The sequence below is a fragment of the Pundamilia nyererei genome, unplaced genomic scaffold (assembly GCF_000239375.1).
Source record: "Pundamilia nyererei isolate P.nyererei 1_Seehausen unplaced genomic scaffold, PunNye1.0 scaffold00208, whole genome shotgun sequence".
Lineage (NCBI taxonomy): Eukaryota > Metazoa > Chordata > Actinopteri > Cichliformes > Cichlidae > Pundamilia > Pundamilia nyererei.
In genome coordinates, this window is record NW_005187609.1 from 372,903 (window position 1) to 393,899 (window position 20,997).

The 20,997-nt window shown below is 39.2% G+C and overlaps 1 protein-coding gene across 2 annotated transcripts in view; it reads right to left on the bottom strand.

The window, feature by feature from the left end:
* LOC102197150 (proline-rich protein 5-like) overlaps positions 1–20,997 on the bottom strand; it is a 39,219-nt gene that overhangs the window by 15,470 nt on the left and 2,752 nt on the right. Inside the window, exon 2 of one of the 2 annotated variants that reach the window (XM_005747899.1) lies at positions 9,595–9,725. In XM_005747899.1, coding sequence (XP_005747956.1) covers positions 9,595–9,713 — 119 coding nt within the window. In that variant the 5' untranslated portion in view covers positions 9,714–9,725. Of the gene's footprint in view, positions 1–9,594; positions 9,729–20,997 lie in introns of both variants that reach the window. The other variant, XM_005747898.1, reaches the window with a different exon arrangement.

Consider the following 20,997-nt stretch of genomic DNA (forward strand, 5'->3'; position numbering starts at 1 on the left):
CACACACACACACACACACACACACACACACACACACACAATTACTTTATCAGCTGACCTCTGACCTCTTGAGGGATCCACTCCTCTACTTCACTGTCACTCCCTGAAAGCTCACTTTCTACACTTTCTGCACATTCCCTTGGTTTCCTTCCATAAAAGGCTTTAACGTCCATGTCCTGTAATTATCAGTAGATTGTAAAGTAAAAAACATTGTGTGCATTTGTATGATCATAGTCAAACACATCTCTACACACATATGCTAATGTATTATATTGCCTGAAAAAAACTGGGCTAACTGCACAGTGTTGCCTTGAGGTAACGAATGAAAATTAACAGTTTTACTCTAGAAATAAATTTTAAAAAGTAAAACGAACAGTCAAATATACTTCTTAACATATTCATGCACATACAAGTATTTTTATATACACTTATTTCACTTTAAACATGTAAAATAGTGATCTGTATCGTACCTCCTAATGGAGATGTCTCTCATGTAGTGCAGCTTGCAGAGAGCCCCCCCCCCCCCAAATGAAAGTCACACCACCTTCAACTCATCATTTTATTGGCCGGGTGGCATTATTTGACAAAAAATATAAATATAAATAAATAAATATAATGCAAAATGTGAGAGTTTTCAAAAAAAGTGACAATGTGTAGAACAAATTTGAACTTGAAATTTTCACTTGTAACATTTTTTAAAATTTTATTTATTTTTACACACACACGCACACACACACACACACACACACACACACACACACACACACACACACACTACAATTACAGAAAATAAATTTATACACAAATGTGTCCATATTGAGAGCTGCAAAGTTGTAACTCAAATTTCTTATATTTATCTTTTTTACTACTTACAGTCACATCTCTGTGATTACAACCTCTCCAATCAGTGACTATAATAGCATAAATGAACTGTAATATATGTCATCTTTGGAAAGCAGAGTTCAATTTCTGTGGCCACTACAATACTAATACAATACTCTGTAGACTGACGAGACAAAAGTTAAACTTTTTGGAAGGTGTGTGTCCCATTACATCTGGTGTAAAAGTAACATCATACCAACTGTTGGGTCTGCGCTTCCACAGGCCCCGCTGGTTCAGAAACGTATTCCCGTTAACAAAGCAAGACGAACAGCTCAACCGGTTTTTCACATACTAGCAAGGGAAGGATCTCAGAGCAGCCCTTCTGCCCTTGGTGACAGACCACTTCAAAGAACCAGCTTCCCCTGCAGCCTCTTATTTCTGTGACACACAGTTTCACAAACACTCATTGTAAACCCCCCCTATGGTGTCAGGCACTAGGCGTGTGTGTGTGTGTGTGTGTGTGTGCGTGTGTGTGTGTGTGTGTGACCTCCTGCTCACCAAAGGGTAATCTCCCCCACGCTGTATATGGCTTAACCCCTCTAACGTTGTCACCATCTCACCATACACAAGCACAGGTGAGGTCATAAATGGCAAGTAAAACATCCTCACTAAATAAGAAAGCAGAAACAGAAGCTTCACATACGATGTCCCTGTAGTTAAACACTATAGCCTCCCCCACCTTTCAACAGGCTGGGGAGGACGGTCGTTAAGTGATGACGTGACTAACCCTACTTCCGGGCCTAAAGTAGTCTGCGTTTAATATGGCTTTTGTGTTGTTAACATGTTTAATGTTTTGTATTTTCTTCTATTTAATCTCAAAAAGCTCCTAAAACAGTCAGTGATCACTGTTGACCTCCCTCGGCTTTTATTACCACTAATCATTTATTTAAGCTGAGTTTTTAAAACCTTAGGATGTAACTAAAGCCCAGCCCATGCAGCAGTATATGGATGACTAACCTCGTATTGTGGATGGATTATCTCAGTTGTTCTCCTGGCTGAAGTTTGGTCCTTTTACAGCATCCTGCCATGCGATTACATTTGTTCCTGACCACCAAGAACACTCACGTTAACTTTTATCGAGTGGAAAAAAGTTAGCTTGTTTATATTAGGCTAACATAGCTGTGTCGCTAGTGGCCACGTAGCACATCATTATGTACCAGCTAGCCCAACTTCAGTAACCCTACAAACGTCACTGCTGTTTAGTTTTCTGTCTTCATTTATGTTGGAAGTGATAACAGAGCTATACGTTTTAATTTGTTTCCAAAACCCTGCAGTCAGGACATGCTATATGTATTTAGATAGAAGCTAGCGAGCTAACTCCCTGCTAACTTCTACCTCCGTTAAATGTCATAAATTCCATTTTCATGGATGCCTGGATGTTAAACTCAATTGTTACACCTGGTAGAGCAAAACGCTGATCATTTTATTAAAGATGAAAGACTTTAGACAGTTTTTCAACTCTCAGTAATGCCATAGTGATCGTTTGATATATGGACCTGCAGCGGAGTTTAGGCCCAGACACGGCTAGTGACGTCAGACTTAACGACCGGATAGAAACAAAGGAAAGTCCTTAATCATATAGTTTGAACCAAGACTTACAAATTTAAGTACAATAATGGCAACATTTAACAATTTGACTCTAACACCAACAGTAAAATGTGGTGGTAGTGTGATGGTCTGGGGCTGTTTTGCTGCCTCGGGACCTGAAGACTTGCTGTGGTAAATGGAACCATGAATTCTGCCATGTAACAAAACATCCTGAAGAAGAATGTCCAGCCATCTGTTCTTGACCTCAAGCTGAAGCGCACTTGCGTTCTGGACAATGATCCAAATCACACCAGCCAGTCCACACACACTGGCTTAAGAAGAACAAAATGAAAACTTTGAAGTGACCCAACCAGTTATTAGGTTTAGTACTAACCAATGAAAAAGACAAACACTCTATACCAAGAGTGTTACTTAAATTGTAAAAAATGTCTTCCCTCTAATGTCAGATGTTACATTTGAGATGGAAGGAGAGGAATATCCCAGTTGGAGTTTCCCCCCAAAGAGGGACAAAGGACCCCTAATGATCCTCTACCTAATCACATGAGCCAAGGTGTGAAAACGGGTGTGGGTCACAGTCAGCCAGGGTTTCGGGTGAGCTCATTCTGAAACCTGGCCCCACGCTATCATGCGATTTCCTGAGGTCAGATGGCCCAGGAGGTGAGTGGGCGTTAAGGCGTCTGGGAAGGGATCTCAAAACTGGATTATAGATGGCAGACAGTTGGTGTCGTAAACCACCACCTCTGTTCAAAGATGGTCGCTCACAGTGGACATAAATGGCTTCTTTCACTCCTCTTTCAAACCATCTGTCCTCTCTGTTCAAAATGTGAACATTGGCATCCTCGAAAGAGTGACCTTTATCCTTTAGATGCAGATGGACTGCTGAGTCTTGTCCTGTGGAGGTGGCTCTTCTATGTTGTGCCATGTGCTTGTGAAGTGGCTGTTTGGTCTCTCCAATGTAGAGGTCTGGGCAATCCTCACTGCACTGTACAGCATACACCACATTGTTAAGTTTGTGTTTAGGAGTTTTGTCTTTCGGGTGAACCAGTTTTTGTCTGAGCGTGTTGCTGGGTCTGAAATGCACCGGGATGTCGTGCTTGGAGAAAACTCTTCTGAGTTTCTCTGATACACCGGCTACATAGGGGATGACAATGTTGTTGCGTCTGTCTTTCTTATCCTCCCTCGCTGGTGTCTGGTCTTCTTTTCTGTGAATCTTTGCTGACTTTACAAACGCCCAATTAGGATAACCGCATGTTTTGAGTGCTTCCTTTACATGTGTGTGTTCCTTTTTCCCTTCAGGCTTAGATGGAACATTTTCTGCCCAGTGGTGTAGGGCCCTAATTACTCCAAGTTTGTGTTCCAGAGAAACCCTGGCTGATTGTGATCCACACCAGTTTTCACACCTTGGCTCATGTGATTAGGTAGAGGATCATTAGGGGGTCCTTTGTCCCTCTTTGGGTGGGAAACTCCCACTGTGTTTAAATCTGGGACTCTCCACCATTTGACCCTTAAAACTGAAGAAGCTTCTCGAATGAGAGGTGAAACGTCTTCAAGCAACTTAAAGAAGTCCAGACGCTTTTCTCTCCAAGCTCCTTAGACTACGATGACCTGGATGACCTTCACAGACACATGAGTTTAAGGGTAAATCTGTGTTGCTGAAAATAATTGCATTACTAAGAATGAGACATATATACATACGGATGAAGACAACCTAAAATATAATGCCTCTAGGTAAGGCTGTTTCTCTTTTCCTTGGGTCAGTTGCATTTAAGTGTGTCCTCTCTATGTCCAATGTCCTTGCATGCAGCTAAGCTGGTTCTCAGGATATGACCTTGCTGTTGCCTCTATTTCCTATTAAACATCCTGCTCTGAGCTGTGGAGTGCAGGAAACAGGCCACAGATTCAGAGGTGTGAGCTCCTCCTGTCAGTGATAAAATAATCTAAACACCCTGACAAACTGAGCTGCAGTAGGATAAAGAATTTTCAACTGTAACTTCTCCATCTTATTTTAGCCGCTTCCTTTAGAGGAAGCCACAGTAGCTCATCTTCATCCTTCTCACCCCATCCCCTGTATCCGCTCCTGTAATGCCAACACTGCCATGTCCTCCTTCATTACATTCATAAATCTGCTCTACCTCTTTTTCTCCTGCCTGGCAGTTCCATATTCAACGCCCTTTGTCCAGTTCTATGAAATGACATAAAAAATGCATTGTTAGTCTGAAGCATTTAGGTATGCGAATGCCAAGTGAGAGACTGATAAAATCATTCAAAAAAAAAAAAAAATTACTTCAAGTTATTGCTGTTAAAAGTGGTTATACAGGCCACTGCATCATGTGGTGTACTTCATCTTTCACACACTGCATCTACACCTTGGCTTAGTTTCTTTTAAAAAAAAAAAAAAAAAAAAAAATGCATGATGAGATATGTCAAGTGTTAATCTCAGGTTATTTCAATAATCTGTGCGATTGTGAAGGACACAATGATTTTTTTGTTCTGATACATACAACCTCAGAACTGAAAGATTGTGTACTTTTCCACTGTCGCTCTTCTGCATAATTTCGAAACAATCTTATCTCCAGTTCTTTCTCCAAACTGCACAACCTGAGCCATCCCTCTGAAAGAGTCATTTTGATTCCTATTAGAGCTGCACGATTAATCGTTAGAAAATCGCGATCTCGATTCATACTTATGTGTGATCTCATTTCCAAATGACAACGATTTTTTAAAAAAAGAAGAAAAAAAAAAGACGACGATTGTATCGCATTTTGATCCGGGACGTAATCTGCATGAAAACAAGCGCTCACTCTTCCTGCTCAACAAATGACAAGGGCGGAGCCTTATACCACGTGATACAGAAGCTGTGCCGTGTGATGCTAAAATTAGCAGGGAAAAAACAACGTTGAGCACGTCAGGGATGACGAGAAAGTGACAGGAGAAAATCCGTCCCGGTCAACCACCCAAGCATCAATAACGGGAACCTTATACAGCTCTTCCCTATACCCGTCGAACTCCCGCAGGCACAAAGAAATTACGGAGGCTATCACTTATCACCTGACCAAAGATATGGCTCCCATCAACACTGTGCAAAACGAGGGATTTAGGAAAATGATCAACACCCTAGACAAACGCTACACTGTGCCGTCCCGCAACTATTTTTCTATTGTTGCACTACCTGCTCTATACACACAGTGTCGAGCAACGGAGACGGAATTTCAAGCAGTACAACATTTTGCGGCAACAACAAAACGTGAGACATTTGTTGTTTTTATGTTTATTTATTGTTTTTATGTTCAGTCTCAACTGTTACGAAGTTGATGTGCAGTTAATAAGTGCAATAAATATTTATACTGGAAAAGAAAATCGTGAGAGAATCATGATCTCAATTCTAAGCCAAAAAATCGTGATTCTCATTTTATGCAAAATCGTGCAGCCCTAATTCCTATCCATCCCGGTCGCTTTTGGCACTGCCACCAAATCAGCAGAATCAGAACAGCCTTTATTTGGATAAGTTTGTACACACAAACGAGGAATTTGACTCACCCTTGTTGGCATCCTGTTGTCACAAATCGCCCCTGATACTTTTCTCCACCCATTCCACCCTGCCTGTACTCTCTTCATTTCTCTTGTACACCAGTCATTGCTTTGGATTGTTTACCGCTTCCTCCTTCTCTACATCTGTTTCTTGCAAATTAACCTTTCTTCCCTCTCACTCTTCTTTACTCTTGATCAGAGTATGCCTCCACCTCTCCAGGCTCCCTTCCTAGTCAATGAAAACTCCTGCTGGTCCACATCTGTTTGTTAACCCCATTCCTGATGCAGTCCCATTTGTTACACCAGCGACACATCACACCACTGTCTTGCTGTTCTAAGTGCATATCCTGCAGCACCCTCATGCACTTCTTGGTAATTCCTGACTCCTTCAAATCTTCTTCAGCAAATCGTGTGATAAGGTTAGGATATATAAAAGCAGAATAGGGCAGAACCTTCAGCTTCAAGTCTCTTCATCTGTGGAACCAGCCACCACTTGGGACACAGGAGACAGACGTGCTCTCTATTTTTAAGATTAGGCTTAAAGCTTTTGACAAAGCATATAGTTAAGCATATTAGATAGAGCCCCGCCTTAGTTGCTGAAATAGGTCTAGGCTGTTGGGGACTTCCCATGATGCAGTGAGTGTTTCTTCTTCACTCAACAACCCCCTCCCCCTTTATTGTGTGTTTATACACCTCTCTGCATTTAATTATTAGTTATTACTAATCTCTCTCTCGCTTCCACAGTGTGCCTTTGTCCTGTCTTCCTTCTCTCCAGTCAACTGGCCGCCCCTCCCTGGTTTTGCTGTAGGTTTCTTCCTGTTAAAAGGGAGTTTTTTCTTTCCACTGTTGCAAAAGTTCTTGCTCATAAGGGGTCATTTTCTCAGTATTTCTCTGTATTATTGTATTATTCGACCTTACAATATAAAATGCCTTGAGACAACTCTTGTCGTGATTTGGCGCTAGTAAAATTTAACTGATCTGAATTCAGATGTCAATGAGAGTTCAGAGGTAAATCCAAGGTGACCGTCTTGAGCTCTTTACTAGTTCTTTGAGGCAATTATGAGCAGTTTCAGTCTTGTGATGTCACACATGATCCTGCTAGAAAACAACTGCTGCCAGTGAGTGCAGTTGCCATCATAGCAAGAAACAGATGGTAATGATGTGAGTCACATGCTATGGCATTTAGCAGTCACCAAACCTAAATACAACTGAATGCCTAGAAGAAATTTACAAGTCCGTCCTAGACTGGCAGTCCTACCTCTGACTTGATTTCAACTAGTACAGCGTGCAGCTCCTTCATGCTCCTAGTTGGGACAAACCAGCCAAGCATTCTCCACCACCCTCAACATTTCCAACCCTCTAGTACAGTTCCACAGGGATGAAGAGTCAATGCAAAGGAGCAATTTAAGCTATGTTGGGACCATGTCTAGGCCCTCCACATTCCTCATATACTTTTCAAAAAGTTGATTCTGTTCATCTGGACGTAGCGTTTTCAGTGGGAGAAACATTTCATCATTCATCCAAGTGACTTCTTCAGTCTCAGCCTATGCAGGTTTCCCCAACCTTATATAGAGTACATTTGCAGATGAGCAGAATAAACCTTTTTGGATTTCCTTACCTGGATAATAGAGCACGCATCAAGATACTTTAGGGGTTTTTCTTTTTTCTTTTAACCTTTAATACCCTATGGGCTTTCTGGGGTTCCTGCTTGAAAACATCATGCCCAAAATGAATTGAATATTTCTCTAAAATTATAAACTCCATTTTCAAAAAAAACAAAACAAAACAAAAAAAAAAAAAACTATCTTGGTATTAAAGCTAACACATGTGAGAAATAATCATGTAAGCATCACATCAGATGCAATTGTGTCAAAATAACTGAGGATGGAACACTGAAAAAAAAAATGAAAAATTCTTTTTCTGGACTAATGTTGTTGTTTTTTTTAGCTTTTATAGCATATAAACCCTTTGAAAATATGCTGGAGTAGACCAAAAACTGAATGAATCAACATATAAACATTACCTGTGGAAAGAACAATGCTGCTGAAGTGACACAGAGCAAAGTTACACAGGTTTAATTAGAGGCTAAGCTAAGCATAGGAACAATTTGGCACCATCTGTGAAAGTTGAAAATTTTGTTGAACAGTATAACTTAGGTCATTTTTGTAAAACAAAAAGCGGACACCCCACTGTACACAATGGTAGACTGGTGCATAATGCATCTGTGGATAAACAAACGAATAAGGTAGAAAAGAGTGATTTATGAAACTACTCTTGAAGCTGGGAGAGGGAGCTATGCAGGAAATGTGTTTTTATCTGAGTTGGGGGTTTTTTTGGAAGCCAGACAGAAAAGGTAAGATTAAAAAAATATTAGCATAAATTCTAACGTGAAGCATAATTTTGGTCTTCTTTTGCTGCTTTTTCAGTGAATTTTGGTTGGAGTGTGATAAAACTTGTGGTTTTGAAATATCCGTGAAGACAGCAGAGACATTGTTTGTCTGTGTAGATCCGTGTAAATATCACTGGGTGAATGTGGGAATCCGCACTTTGTGTTGACATCTTTTCGCAGAATCTGTCTACCTGTTGTTGATTGTTTGTTGTTTTAGCTGTGTTTGGTGGTCATAAAAATGGTTTTGTGAGAGTCTGCCATTTCTCTGGATACCAGGTGCTGCTATGTTAAGTCTATAGTTAAATCACAGACCTGGCGGCACAGCCCATGAACCCCCAGGGACAAAGGGGCTCAACAGATTATTTAATCAGCTATCTGTTAATCAAAAGTAAGTAAGTAAGTCAGTTCTTCCTGCTCTGGCTGCAAAAACAGGAATCAAGCATTTGCAACAACCGGCAATGACTCTTTCATGTCGCTGTGGAAGAACTGTGCCCACTTTTCTTTGCAGAATTGTTTTCATTCAACCACAAACATGAGTAACAAAGGTTTCAGGAAAATGGTCAGTCTGGAAATAAAAAAGACTTGTTATCATGATAATAACTCTAGACATAACCACGCAGCCCTCATTAGGCCATTACCAATATAAATTAAATCACTAAAATTAGAAGCTAATCAGATATGAAACCAAATAGAAAATTTCTAACCTCTGAAACTTTCAATATAACCTCTTCTTCTCTTATTATATTTTTCTGTTTTTTTAAAACCAATGTTTATACACATGACAAAACATAACCCAGTGCTAAAGGTAGAACAAAAGTAAGATAATATCTGTACATTTTGTTTTGGGATTATGGAGTCGTGCAGTCTAGAACTGATAACGTCTGATATTTATACCAATGAACTGAGCCAATGTAGTGCTCCATTCAGGCAAATTCTTGTTATATTCTGTATTCTAGCCTGACTTGTTAGTATATGTGGAAACTTCTAACTGCTGCCTATTTAAAATTTTGAAGTGTAACAGGTCAGTGCAGGCCCTTTGACATAACCGACTTTGAATAAAAGGGGAAGATGAAACTTGCTGATGGAAAAGTGACTTCATAAAAATACCAAATTACAACAGAACAAAAACACTTCAAATTTTAGCTTACAGTCACTTTCGGCTTACTTTGGTTTTAAATGTAAATTAAATATGGATCACAAAGATCAAGCTAAAGTACTGTGGGATTTCTTGTTTGAAGTCAGCTCACCTGTTCCACACAGTGATGTTGGAGATCTGTAGAGCAGGTGTGCTTGCATGAAAACGGGTAAGGTCTGACAGAACTGGAGAGCTCATAAATCGAGGTCTGGGACGCCGAAAAGATCCCATTATGGAAGCTGGCTGCTGTAGAGAGAGGGAAGCGCAGCTGAATAATCAGCATACTAAAACACAGTTTCATCATTTTACAAATATACAAAACTGATCTCCTTGGAGACAGGCGTGAATCTGAGATTAAAACATTCAAAGGTGATGAGCGCATTTAGCTGTGGTTGAGTTGCACAGTAATACTTGTATATAGAACTGGAAGATTGCATTGTGACTTTGCTAGCATGCAAAGGAGGAAGAAGGTGAAAGGTGCTGCAGCTAAACACCACATCTCTTTAAGGTTCTGAAAGTGGGGAACTTGCATGATGGATGCTCAAATAAGATTAGGCTAACCAGGATATTTTGATAATGTATTATTATGTTGATCTTGATTCTTTCAAGTTACATACTGGGAATACTCCCCTGTTCTAGGCTGCTTTAACTTCTGTTGATAGCTGATGCAGCAAAGCGGCTTTAGCTACATCGGATTTATTTAGAACCAGAGAGACAGACTTCTATCAACCCACAGCTTCCTGTGCAAAGATACAAGATCAGCCTGTCTCTATAAAATGCAGATCTCCAGGTACTCTGCTTTCCAGAAACTACACAGACTTTCTTTCATTGGATGTAGCCCTTTTTTGTTGGTGACATGTCTCTCTTTCTGTGCAATTTTCCACACATTGTACAAATCAGTTTCGTGTGCTATGACTCATAGTGCTTCTTTTTTGGCCTTAAATATGACCCCAAAATGAGCCTCTTGTGATTCACAATTAAAAATTAATTAACAATTAATTAACATGATGACCAAGAACCAGTCTGCAACTATTGACCTACACTGCAGGTACATGAGTAAGGAACCAATGCAACAGGAAACACCTGGGCATTTAACCTGTCAGTTCTTTGAAACTGGGCGCAATAAACACAATAATTTATCAGAACAGTAAAAGGCATGACAACAATTCATCTAGTTATATGAATAATTCAATTATTAAATAAAATCCTACACAAATATTTTGGTTTGATGATTCATTTAACGCGCAGCTCTGTAACACGCTGATGTGCTAAACGATGGCAACACAAGCAATTCACCCAGATTTGCAAGTAAGAACAGACCTGCAACAGAACTGTAAAACTGTATTGAGGAGCAACATGTAAATAAAAAGTCTAACAACAGTTTTTCAACAAAAACACTGACAACTAAACATCTAAAAGATCCTTCACAGTTCTGAAGAAAAACTAAAATCTGAAATCTTGGAAATCAAAATTAATTTATACCAGGTTTATGTGGAGACAAAAGCATGAGATGGAGAGAAAAGAAGCATCATCTGTCAAAAATGGTGGAGACAATGTTGACACTGGCATGTATGGCTGCCAAGAGAATTACTGACCTAAAGCGTAGTGCAAAAGCAACACAAGAGTTTCTCAGAACAGTGACTTCAGTTACTCTTAAAAAAAAAAAAAAAGAAAAGTACCTGGTACTACCACCTAATGGAAATCCTTAAATAGCTGCAGCTATTTAATATTTTAGTAATCGACAGTTTCATCAGTGCTGCTCTTGTGTTATCATTCTTTTAGTTCAAAGACTGGAGGCTGCGTTGTCCTAATGTTGTCATATATTTTAGTCACAAGCCGCTCCGTGATATGTCTCAGGTCTTTTTTTAGTGGAAAATGCACTTGCATTAAAATGGTGACAACTGAGCACTACGGAGTTGTGCATTAAAACGAAACATCGAAACAAAAACAAAAAAAATTGCAGTGAAAATTAGTTCTGTCAGCGTTAATCTCGTTAAAATGACGTTAACGCCATAACATTAACGCGACAAATCTCCGTTAGTGAGTTACCACGGATCGCCCGTGCGTGGGGCTGCACGGCGTCAACGTGCTAACAAGCTAACCGCGTTTAGGTATGCCGCGTTAATGCTGTTATGGCATTAATATCATTTTAACGAGATTAACGCTGACAGCACTAGTAAAACTGTATTATAATTTCCAGTGTGAAATTATAATAAATCATGATAAATCATTGCTGTAGCTACTGTGTGGGATGGAGCACTATTGCAAATCCTTCATCCTGACAGCAGTCAGACTGCACAACCCCCACACAGGGAATATCAAAACACCGTACACACACACACACACACACACACACACACACACACACACACACACACACACACACACACACACACACACGTTTATCTTTTGGTAACCTTTTTGGTTTTTGTTTGTTTTTTAAAGTTGATTTAAATTTCCTATTTATTTTTCTAATATATGTCCATTTCACTTTTTTCTTCCTGAACCTTACTGTACTACTAACAAGTGACTTTCCCCAGTGAGGGACAGATAAAGTCAATGTCTAAAACTCCCTTTTCAGTTACTGAAGGCAGAGAGACTCACAAATAAGGAGCAACTGAGCATGCCAGCAGTGAAGGCCTCATTTCAAAGGTCTCAAGGAAAGAAATGCCACATTTGGTGATCGGGCAATTACTTTTAAAATCTTGTTTTGTCCTCTGAAAATTGAGGACTACACTTCAACTTTACTTACATAGTGCCAAATCACAAAAACAGTCTACATCTCTGCAGTTGATGCAATGCTTTTGGTTTAACTCTTTGAAATGACGCTGAAACTCTGCACTTCAGTCTTCACTGTTTGATCTAAAATCCGCTGTGGTGGTGGTACAGAGGCAACATCACAAAAACTCTATGACTGTCCCAATACTTAATAATACTAAAATTAACAGTCCATCACTTCTTTTCTTTTAACATCAAATTTGAAAAAACAGACAAACAAACAAACATATTATCAGAAAGAAAAAGTGTAAACATTTCCCACATGTCTGAAACATAACTGTTTTCTTTGAAATGAGGTCAGTTAATAATTATTCTGCTTTTAATTTTGTAAATATGGCTGTCACGTGTAATCACACTTACACACCCAGGAAATGCAAAATATAGCTTTCCCCAAATGCGAGCTAGTTTCATAGTTGTGTTCAGTGAAAGAGTAATCAAAAGAGTGCAGCCAGGGTTATGGTTATAAATACACAGGAACTGAGAGGTTTGTCGTACTTTGGATGCAAAGAAAGCAAAGGACTTATCTCTAACCTTTGGTCAATGAAAATTAAAATTACCCAGAAAAGTTTGGGTTTTGGTATCGGTCTGGTGTCTGTGTATTAATCTCTATCACCATGTGAGAAATGATTTAGAACTGGTTGTGTCACCACTGGCAGCAAGAACTGAAATGAATCATGTGTGATAACTGGCAATGAGTCTTTCACATTATTCATTATTGGCCTACTCTTCCTTTGAGTTTTAATTCAGAAATATTGGACAGTTTTTTTACAACTTGCCTCAGTAACCCATTCACACAACTATGCTTTCTTTTTTCTAAGTGCTTTCTATCTAACGTTCACACACATTCATACTCTGATGGATGCATCAGAGCACAACTTAGGGTTCAGTATCTTGCCCAAGGATAATTTGGTGTAGCCGGGGATTAAAACAACCTTCTGATTAGATGACCTGCTCTACCTCCTGAGCTGTATCCCAAATACTCAACGTTTGACCAAAAGAAGAACCAAATGGATAACAGCTTATCATCCAGATACATGTGGGAGAGTGAGACGACATTCCAAATGCTTCAAAAAGGTGTGTGCCAGGGACCGCAGGTTGTGTGTGAGAGTGAGACCATCTGTGCACCGTTCACCACATGTGGTGTTAAAAGGATTTGTTGGCATTAACACACACACACACACACACACACACACACACACACGCACACACGCGCACACGCGCACACGCGCACACACACACGCACGCAGAAGAATTAAAAAGCTGTTCAGTACAGCTTGAGCTGTGCTGAATGTCTCTAAACATGTGTTACCCACAGTCAAAATCAACAAGCGTCTATATTTGACAACATGATTCACTCAGGAAGAAACCCGCTGGGTGTCTTTGTGTGCATAACTATCACCATGACAATCCATCTGGTACACACCAAAAATCAATCAAAAGGGCAACCCACCTCTACTTCACCAAACCTTCCATCAGATGCTTCCCCACCGTTACATCTTATCAGTCTGATGTTGAGTGTAACTTGCATCATCCAACTTCAATGAACAAAACATGCCATAGGCTTGGATGGTATCAAGATATTTTTACACAAACCACCACATGTCAACAGAAGTCAGCTTTGCCTAATGGAACAGGCAACATAGTGAAGAAAAGTGGAAACTCCAAACATTAGTGACAATGCTACTGAAAAAAGAAATATGCCTCCGTCCATGCATTTTGGGTTTAGTGTTCTTTAAAGTAAACCAGCTGACACTGCAAACTCAATTAGGTTGAAGTAAAGATCATTAATAGTTCATTTAAAATAGGCTTTTACAATGACACCAAATCACAAGCTTGTGATTTATGTAAATAAATATCAGAGTCATGGTTCAGAGATATATTTGTACAACCAACAGTTAACAACAAATACATTTCACCAGAAGAGTTACTGAAGATGCAGTTTAGCTGAATTGGAAGCAATTTTAGGACACAGTTTTGCCAGGTGCACGTGGCTTTTGATACATCTGGGTAGACTAACTTGCTGTTTCCAGTCTCAATGCAAAGATAACCAAGTGTTCATTACAAAAACAAACAAAGACATACCAAAATCCTGAAAATATAATGGTACTTATTCTTCTGCTGACCTACAGTGAAAGAATAGCAGTCAGTTTTCTTGTGCTTGTGTATTTGTGTGCAAGTGTTGATTTGTGCTAGCATGACGACTAATCCTATAACAGAAGCCCTGTCATGAGAAAGTACTCAGACTAATGCAATTACAAATCCTGAGAGTCAGAGAGAAAGAAATAGATAGGCATGCTTGAGCCCACAAGACAACATATATTAGTTAATTATCCAGCCAGAAGCTTGTTGATGGCTACTGAAAGCATCTTACTGAAGTGCAATGTTCTAAGGGACAAAAATAAACCAAACATTAGTAAGAAATTCCAAAATACATTCACATTTGTGCACAAAATTATTGATTTTTAAAGTCATTAAAGATGTCAACCTTTAGGGAAGACTGTGCTGTATCATATTGTCATAATATCTGCAATATACAGCTATACATTTTTACATGATATAAAAAACCGTTAGCAATAACTAAAGCAAGATGACAAGCTAAAGTATTAAACTTCAAGGGAAAACAGTACCTAGGCTTTTTTGTGTGTAACTTGCACAGTGTCACTAAATATAAGGTGTATCACTACCTTTCCAGTCAAATGCTGCTGCCAACAACTTCTTTCAGTAAATTCACACTTCACATTAGGAAATGGGCTATTATTGACAGTAGCTTATGAAAACAAAAGGATGGAAAATGCTCCTAATTTACTTACACTTGTCTGCAAGCTGCCTGCATTAATAAACTTTCTTCCCTATTTTCTGTTACCACAAACCATGTTAAAGTTTAAACTAATATCACCCAACTCTACTCTTTGGGCTATGAAGCCAAAACCCAGGGATCCTTTAATAAATCACACTACACCAACCTCTGTCCAAGTCTAATTTAGCTAGATGACCTATATTTTTGAGACACGACGTTCATGTGTGTAGAGCTAGAAATCAATCATTGTGCAGGTTTTTTTAATCATTAGCCTACAGAGTTACACTGGGGAATTGAGTATGTTCCACTGAAATAACTTTTCTCTAAATAAAATTCAATAATTTCCTAGTCAATTTCTTACAGTCTGCCCCTCACACGATCATCACCTGTCTTGGCCTAATGTGAATCATCTCAACAGGTATTAGGTGTTCCCACATTTCTTTAACCGTTAGTCTTTCCAGATCATCTACATGCTGAACATGGAAGCAGATTAAAAAAAAAAGAAAAAAAAAAAAGGTTGAAAGTCATACTGATTATCCACATACAGTTCTGGTCAGAATTTTATGTACACTCATCATGGGCATGAATGCCATGGTAATTTTGAGTTGACTCCCTTGGACTTTGCCATTGTTCTAAGAATTGGTCAGTCCAATGAGTGCTATCCAAGAGAAATCACCAGTTGTACTGGACATGATCACTAACCAGAATTTAATAGGGCTCTGCCTCGTCAACTTAAAAGCCATCTTAGAATCTTCAGCACCACTTGTTAAAAGATTTAAGTAAGTGTATGTAAATATATCTATATTTTTCAGAATACTTTATTAATCCCGAAGGAAATTATGTAAATTATTGAGCCTGTATCCATACTTTTGACACTGTGTTGACTAGGGCTGGGCGAAATGGCCTAAAATTCATATCGCGATATAATTTGAAGCATGTGCGGTAACGATATATATCACGATATATTCTTTTCTTCTGTATAACGTATTTTCCACACTATAAGGCACACTTAAAATCCTTTAATTTTCTTTAAAAAATCGAGAGTGTGCCTTATGTATGAATTCTGGTTGTGCTTACTGACCTTGAACCGATTTTGGCGTGCAGAAATCTGTTAAAAAATGTTTTAGTACAACTTTGGTAAGTGCACTGCTTGATGGATTGTCAGAGCATTACGGCTGCCGTAGTGAGGAGCTTTGCGGAGTAATCTGGGTCGAAAAATCCGTCCGCTTCAAGTCCCAAAGTCAAACGAACACTGAGAGTTAAAAACGGTCTAAATTCTTTCATCTTTAATTAAATCATCAGCATTGCTGCTTTACCAGCTGTAACAATTAAATTTAACATCCATGCATCCATGAAAACAGAATTTATTAAATTTAACGGAGTTAGAAGTTAACAGGAAGTTAGCTCGCTAGCTTCCACCTAAACATGTTGTGCTACGTGATTGCTAGCGACACAGCTATGTTAGCATAACATTAGCACAGTGAACCTGGAGGATGAACGCCAACTTTTTTCCACTCATTAAAAGTTAACGTGAGGGATTCTGGTGGTCAGGGACAAATGCAATCGCATAGCATGATGCTATACATGGCTAAACTTCAGTCAGCAGAACAACTGAGATTATTCATCCACAATACAAGGTTAGTTATTAATATACTGCAACAACATGGGATTAGAACAGCTGCGAGAGAATTCAACATTAATGAATCAATGTTACGGAAGTGGAGGAAGCAGAGTTTTTGGCTTTCCCCTTATTTCAAAAGTGCTTCATCTCTTTGCTATGACTGTCGCCCGGCATAACTTGCAGATGATAATGGTTTTAGCCGCTGTGATGCTTTCGACCAAAACATGCGCAGCTTGATGACATCATCGACATGCGCTATCGCGATAGAGCGATATAGTCAAAATCTCTATCGTTGGCCAAATTTATATCGTTTCTATCGTATATCGTTTCTATCGCCCACCCCTAGTGTTGACTTCTAAAAACTTCTAAAATCTAAAAGAAATTTAAAATTGTGCACCCAAATTTTGTTTTTTTAAAGTAATTAAGGATGTATAATGTACAAACATTTCACTCTAGAAAAAGTACGGTTGAAGGAAACCATTAACCTGACACTCATACCCAGGATGAATGCATTTAAACTTCTGACCACAACTGTACCACCAATGTCAACACTGTAGAGGGAGCAGCAGTTTCTCCCAGCAGAACTATGCACTCTGTTATGCAACAAAAATTACTCTGAGGGTAACTCCAGGAATGTGACAAATAGCCAAAGTGTAAACCTAGATTTTAAATTCCCCGGATACCAGTCCATCCACGGGATAGAGCCCTCTGCATTGAGGAAGTCCCAGGGTTAACATATGGATGATCTAACAGTTTAGGGTTTACTACTTTGTGGTATAAGGATGCCACCAGAACCAATACTTACAGAACCTTTGATACCTAAATTCTGAAAATGCAATGGTACGTTTTTGTTTTTTTTGCACTAAAGGCAGCATAAGTACTGAGTAGGTACTTAAGATACTAATTTATACTAACAATTAGTGATAATTGGTAATTATTAATTAAATAGATTAGATTATTATGCTTTTGCAACAGTAATGACATCGTCGGTACCAACTTCGCCTCCTCCATCTGACACATAACAAAGGGACTGCTGCAGATTTTCAGGCAGCCCCTCCCATCACCAGCAGCTGAAGACGTGAACACTAACTCACCAAACCTACACTAACACTAAACCACCACCTTGAAGAGTGTAAAAGGAATTTTGAGGTCAGTAAAGTTCTTGTTTCAACAACAATTAATAATTAAACAGTTATCATAAATGTTAATCTGGCTGGCACCCACATTAATGTTACCCATTTTACTATTATTAGCCATCAGTTAAGTTATCATTAACTTAGCAGCTGTGGCTAATAATAATTTAATTCATTCCAACTTTATTTTATTTACATAGTGCCACATCACACACTACAATAATATGGAGAAACCCCAACAATCAAACGCCCCCCCCTAAGAGCAAGAACTTAGTGACAGTGTCACCTGCTGTGACCGACAAGGGGTGAGTGTAGGAAGAGAGAAGACACACAGTGGAAGAGAGCCAGATATTAATAGCAACTAATGATTAAGTGAGTGATGTATAAACACAAAGGTGAGTGAAAAAATGTGACTGAAGGAGGAACAGCCCCCAGCAGCCTAGGCCTATTGCAGTGTAACTAAGGCCGGGTTCAGGGTCACCTGATCGATCCCCAGCTATATGCTTTATCAACAAGGAAAGTTTAAGCCTAATGTTAAAATAGAGGTAACCTGTCACTGAATCAAAGTTACGAGCTGGTTCCACCGAAGAGGGGCCTGAAAGCTGAAGGCATTACCTTCTATACGGCTTTAAAATATCTTAGGAACAACAAGTAAGCCTGCAGTCTGAGAGCAAAGTGCTCTACTGGGGAGATATGGTACTATGTCTCTGAGATAAGATTGGTCCTGGTTATTCAGACCTTGTATGTAAGGAGTAGGATTTTCAATTTGAATCTGGAGCCAATGAAGAGACGCCAATATATAACGTTAATGTTGGAGCTAGACAGAAAAATATTACCACTCCTTCCTATCTGTAACATAAATACAGTTTTAACTTAGCAGAGTAACACTTATTTGTGTCAAAAATCTGTTACAGATCTCTTAAACTCCCTAACCGAAGCTGCACAACATCTGCCAGTAAATAGAAATAAGCAGTGGCAGTCTACCACCTCTAATCAGCAATGAAAATATCACACCAAGTTATCAGAAGCACAGAAAATATACCACAGAAAATAAAGCTTTGTGTAGCATATTAAAGGGCAACCAAGTTTGTTTTGTGATGTGCCTTCCTCCCCCCCCCAATTTGGGACAACTATCTGATTACCGTATTTCCCGGACTACAAAGCGCACCTGAATATTAGCCGCACAAGCTAAAATCAGGGGAAAATCCTGTTTTGTACATACATTAGCCGCACCTGACTAAAAGCCGCAGGTGTTTCAATGTTGACTTATCATATGTAAGAGAATATGCACAAAGGGAATTGTCAGGAAAGAGATGGCTGTTTGAAGACACACCCCTTTTATTAATATTTTGAAAAACAAGTTATGGGTACATATCACATGCCCTTCCGCCAGGCAACGTAGTGCCGTACAACAGCGGAACAAACAAAACAAATCGTCTTACGATATGACAAAAATCATGGACAATCCATAAAAAAGCCGCACCTGACTAAAAGCCGCAGGGTTCAAAGCTGGTGCAAAAAGTAGCGGCTTATAGCCCAACAATTACGGTAACTATGAGATAATTCTCTTGCTCCAATTCTAAAAGTGTTCTATTATATACACAAATAAATACACCGTATGGAACTTGTTCACTTTTAGAGTGGCCAATTGGCTTTGCTCATAATGTGTAAAAGTTATTGAGCCAGTGCTCCAGTTGTAAATAAAACAGGTAAATTAACTTCATCTAAGTAAGCTACATGTTCCACTTTTTACAGACATAACAAGGCAGCCTTTGTAAATACAGTTTGAGGGAATTCCCCCAACTACATGCAGTGAATGTGGAAGTATATTGCACCGATACTGAGAGAAGAACTACGTACCTGCCTGATATCACAGATGTTCTTAGGCAGGTAAAACAATCCAATTGAGAACCTTTGGAGATGGATGGCGAGGGAAGTTTATAAAAATGGACAACAGTTCTGGACAGTAGATGCCCTTCTTGCAGCTGTCTTCACCACTTGGAGAAATGTTCCCACTCACCTCATAGAAACACTTGCATCAAGCACACCGCAACAAATATTTAAAAAGATCAACAATAACGGTGGAGCTACTCATTTCTGAGTTCATTTTTGGAACTTTGATTTCTGTTTTGTGGGGGTTTACGGGGTTGTTGTTTTTTTGGACGTGTGGTCCTAAACATTTGATCAGCTGTAAAACAGCCTGTTTCAGTTTAAGCGTTGTTTTCAATAAATTGCATGCCACAAAAATGTTTTGTTAAATGAGTTAAATTGAGTTAAATGCAGAGCAGATTTAACTATTTGGTTTCAGGCTTGATGAATTGCAGGGATGTAGATTGAAGCTTAATTTATGTTACTATGATTGCTGTACTTTACAATACTTCATTAAATTGAGTTTCTTATTCTTTAAAAGTTAAATGTGAGGTCAATTTTAAAATACAGGTGCTGGTCATATAATTAGAATATCATCAAAAAGTTGATGTATTTCACTAATTCTATTTACAAAGTGAAACTTGTATAATGTATACAATTATTCCACACAGACTGATATATTACAAGTGTTTATTTCTTTTAATTTTGATGATTATAACTGACAACTAATGAAATTCAGTATTTTAGAAAAGTAGAACATTGTGAAAAGGTTCAATATTGAAAACACCTGGTGCCACACTCTAATCAGCTAATTAACTCAAAACACCTGCAAAAGCCTTTAAAGAAAATCTCAGTCCAGTTCTGTAGGCTACACAATCATGGGGAGCACTGCTGACTTGACAGTTGATGACCACTGGGCACAAGGAGGGCAAGACACAAAAGGGTATTGCAAAAGAAGCTGGCTGTTCACATAGCTCTGTGTCCAAGTAAATTAGTAGAGAGGCGAGGGGAAGGAAAAGATGTGGTCGAAGAGAGGAAAGGCACAGAATCCACGTTGCTTGAGGTCCAGTGTAAAGTTTCCACAGTCAGTGATGGTTTGGGGTGTCATCTGCTGGTGTTGCTCCACTGTGTTTTCTGAGGTCCAAGATCAACACAGCCGTATACCAGGAAGTTTTAGAGCACTTCATGCTGCTGACCAGCTTTATGGAGATGCACACAGTGCCAAAGCTACCAGTAGCTGGTTTAAGGACCATGATAGATGGTTGCTCTCATGGTGTCATGAGAACAACCTGGGCTCTCATGACACCTGAGCAGTGC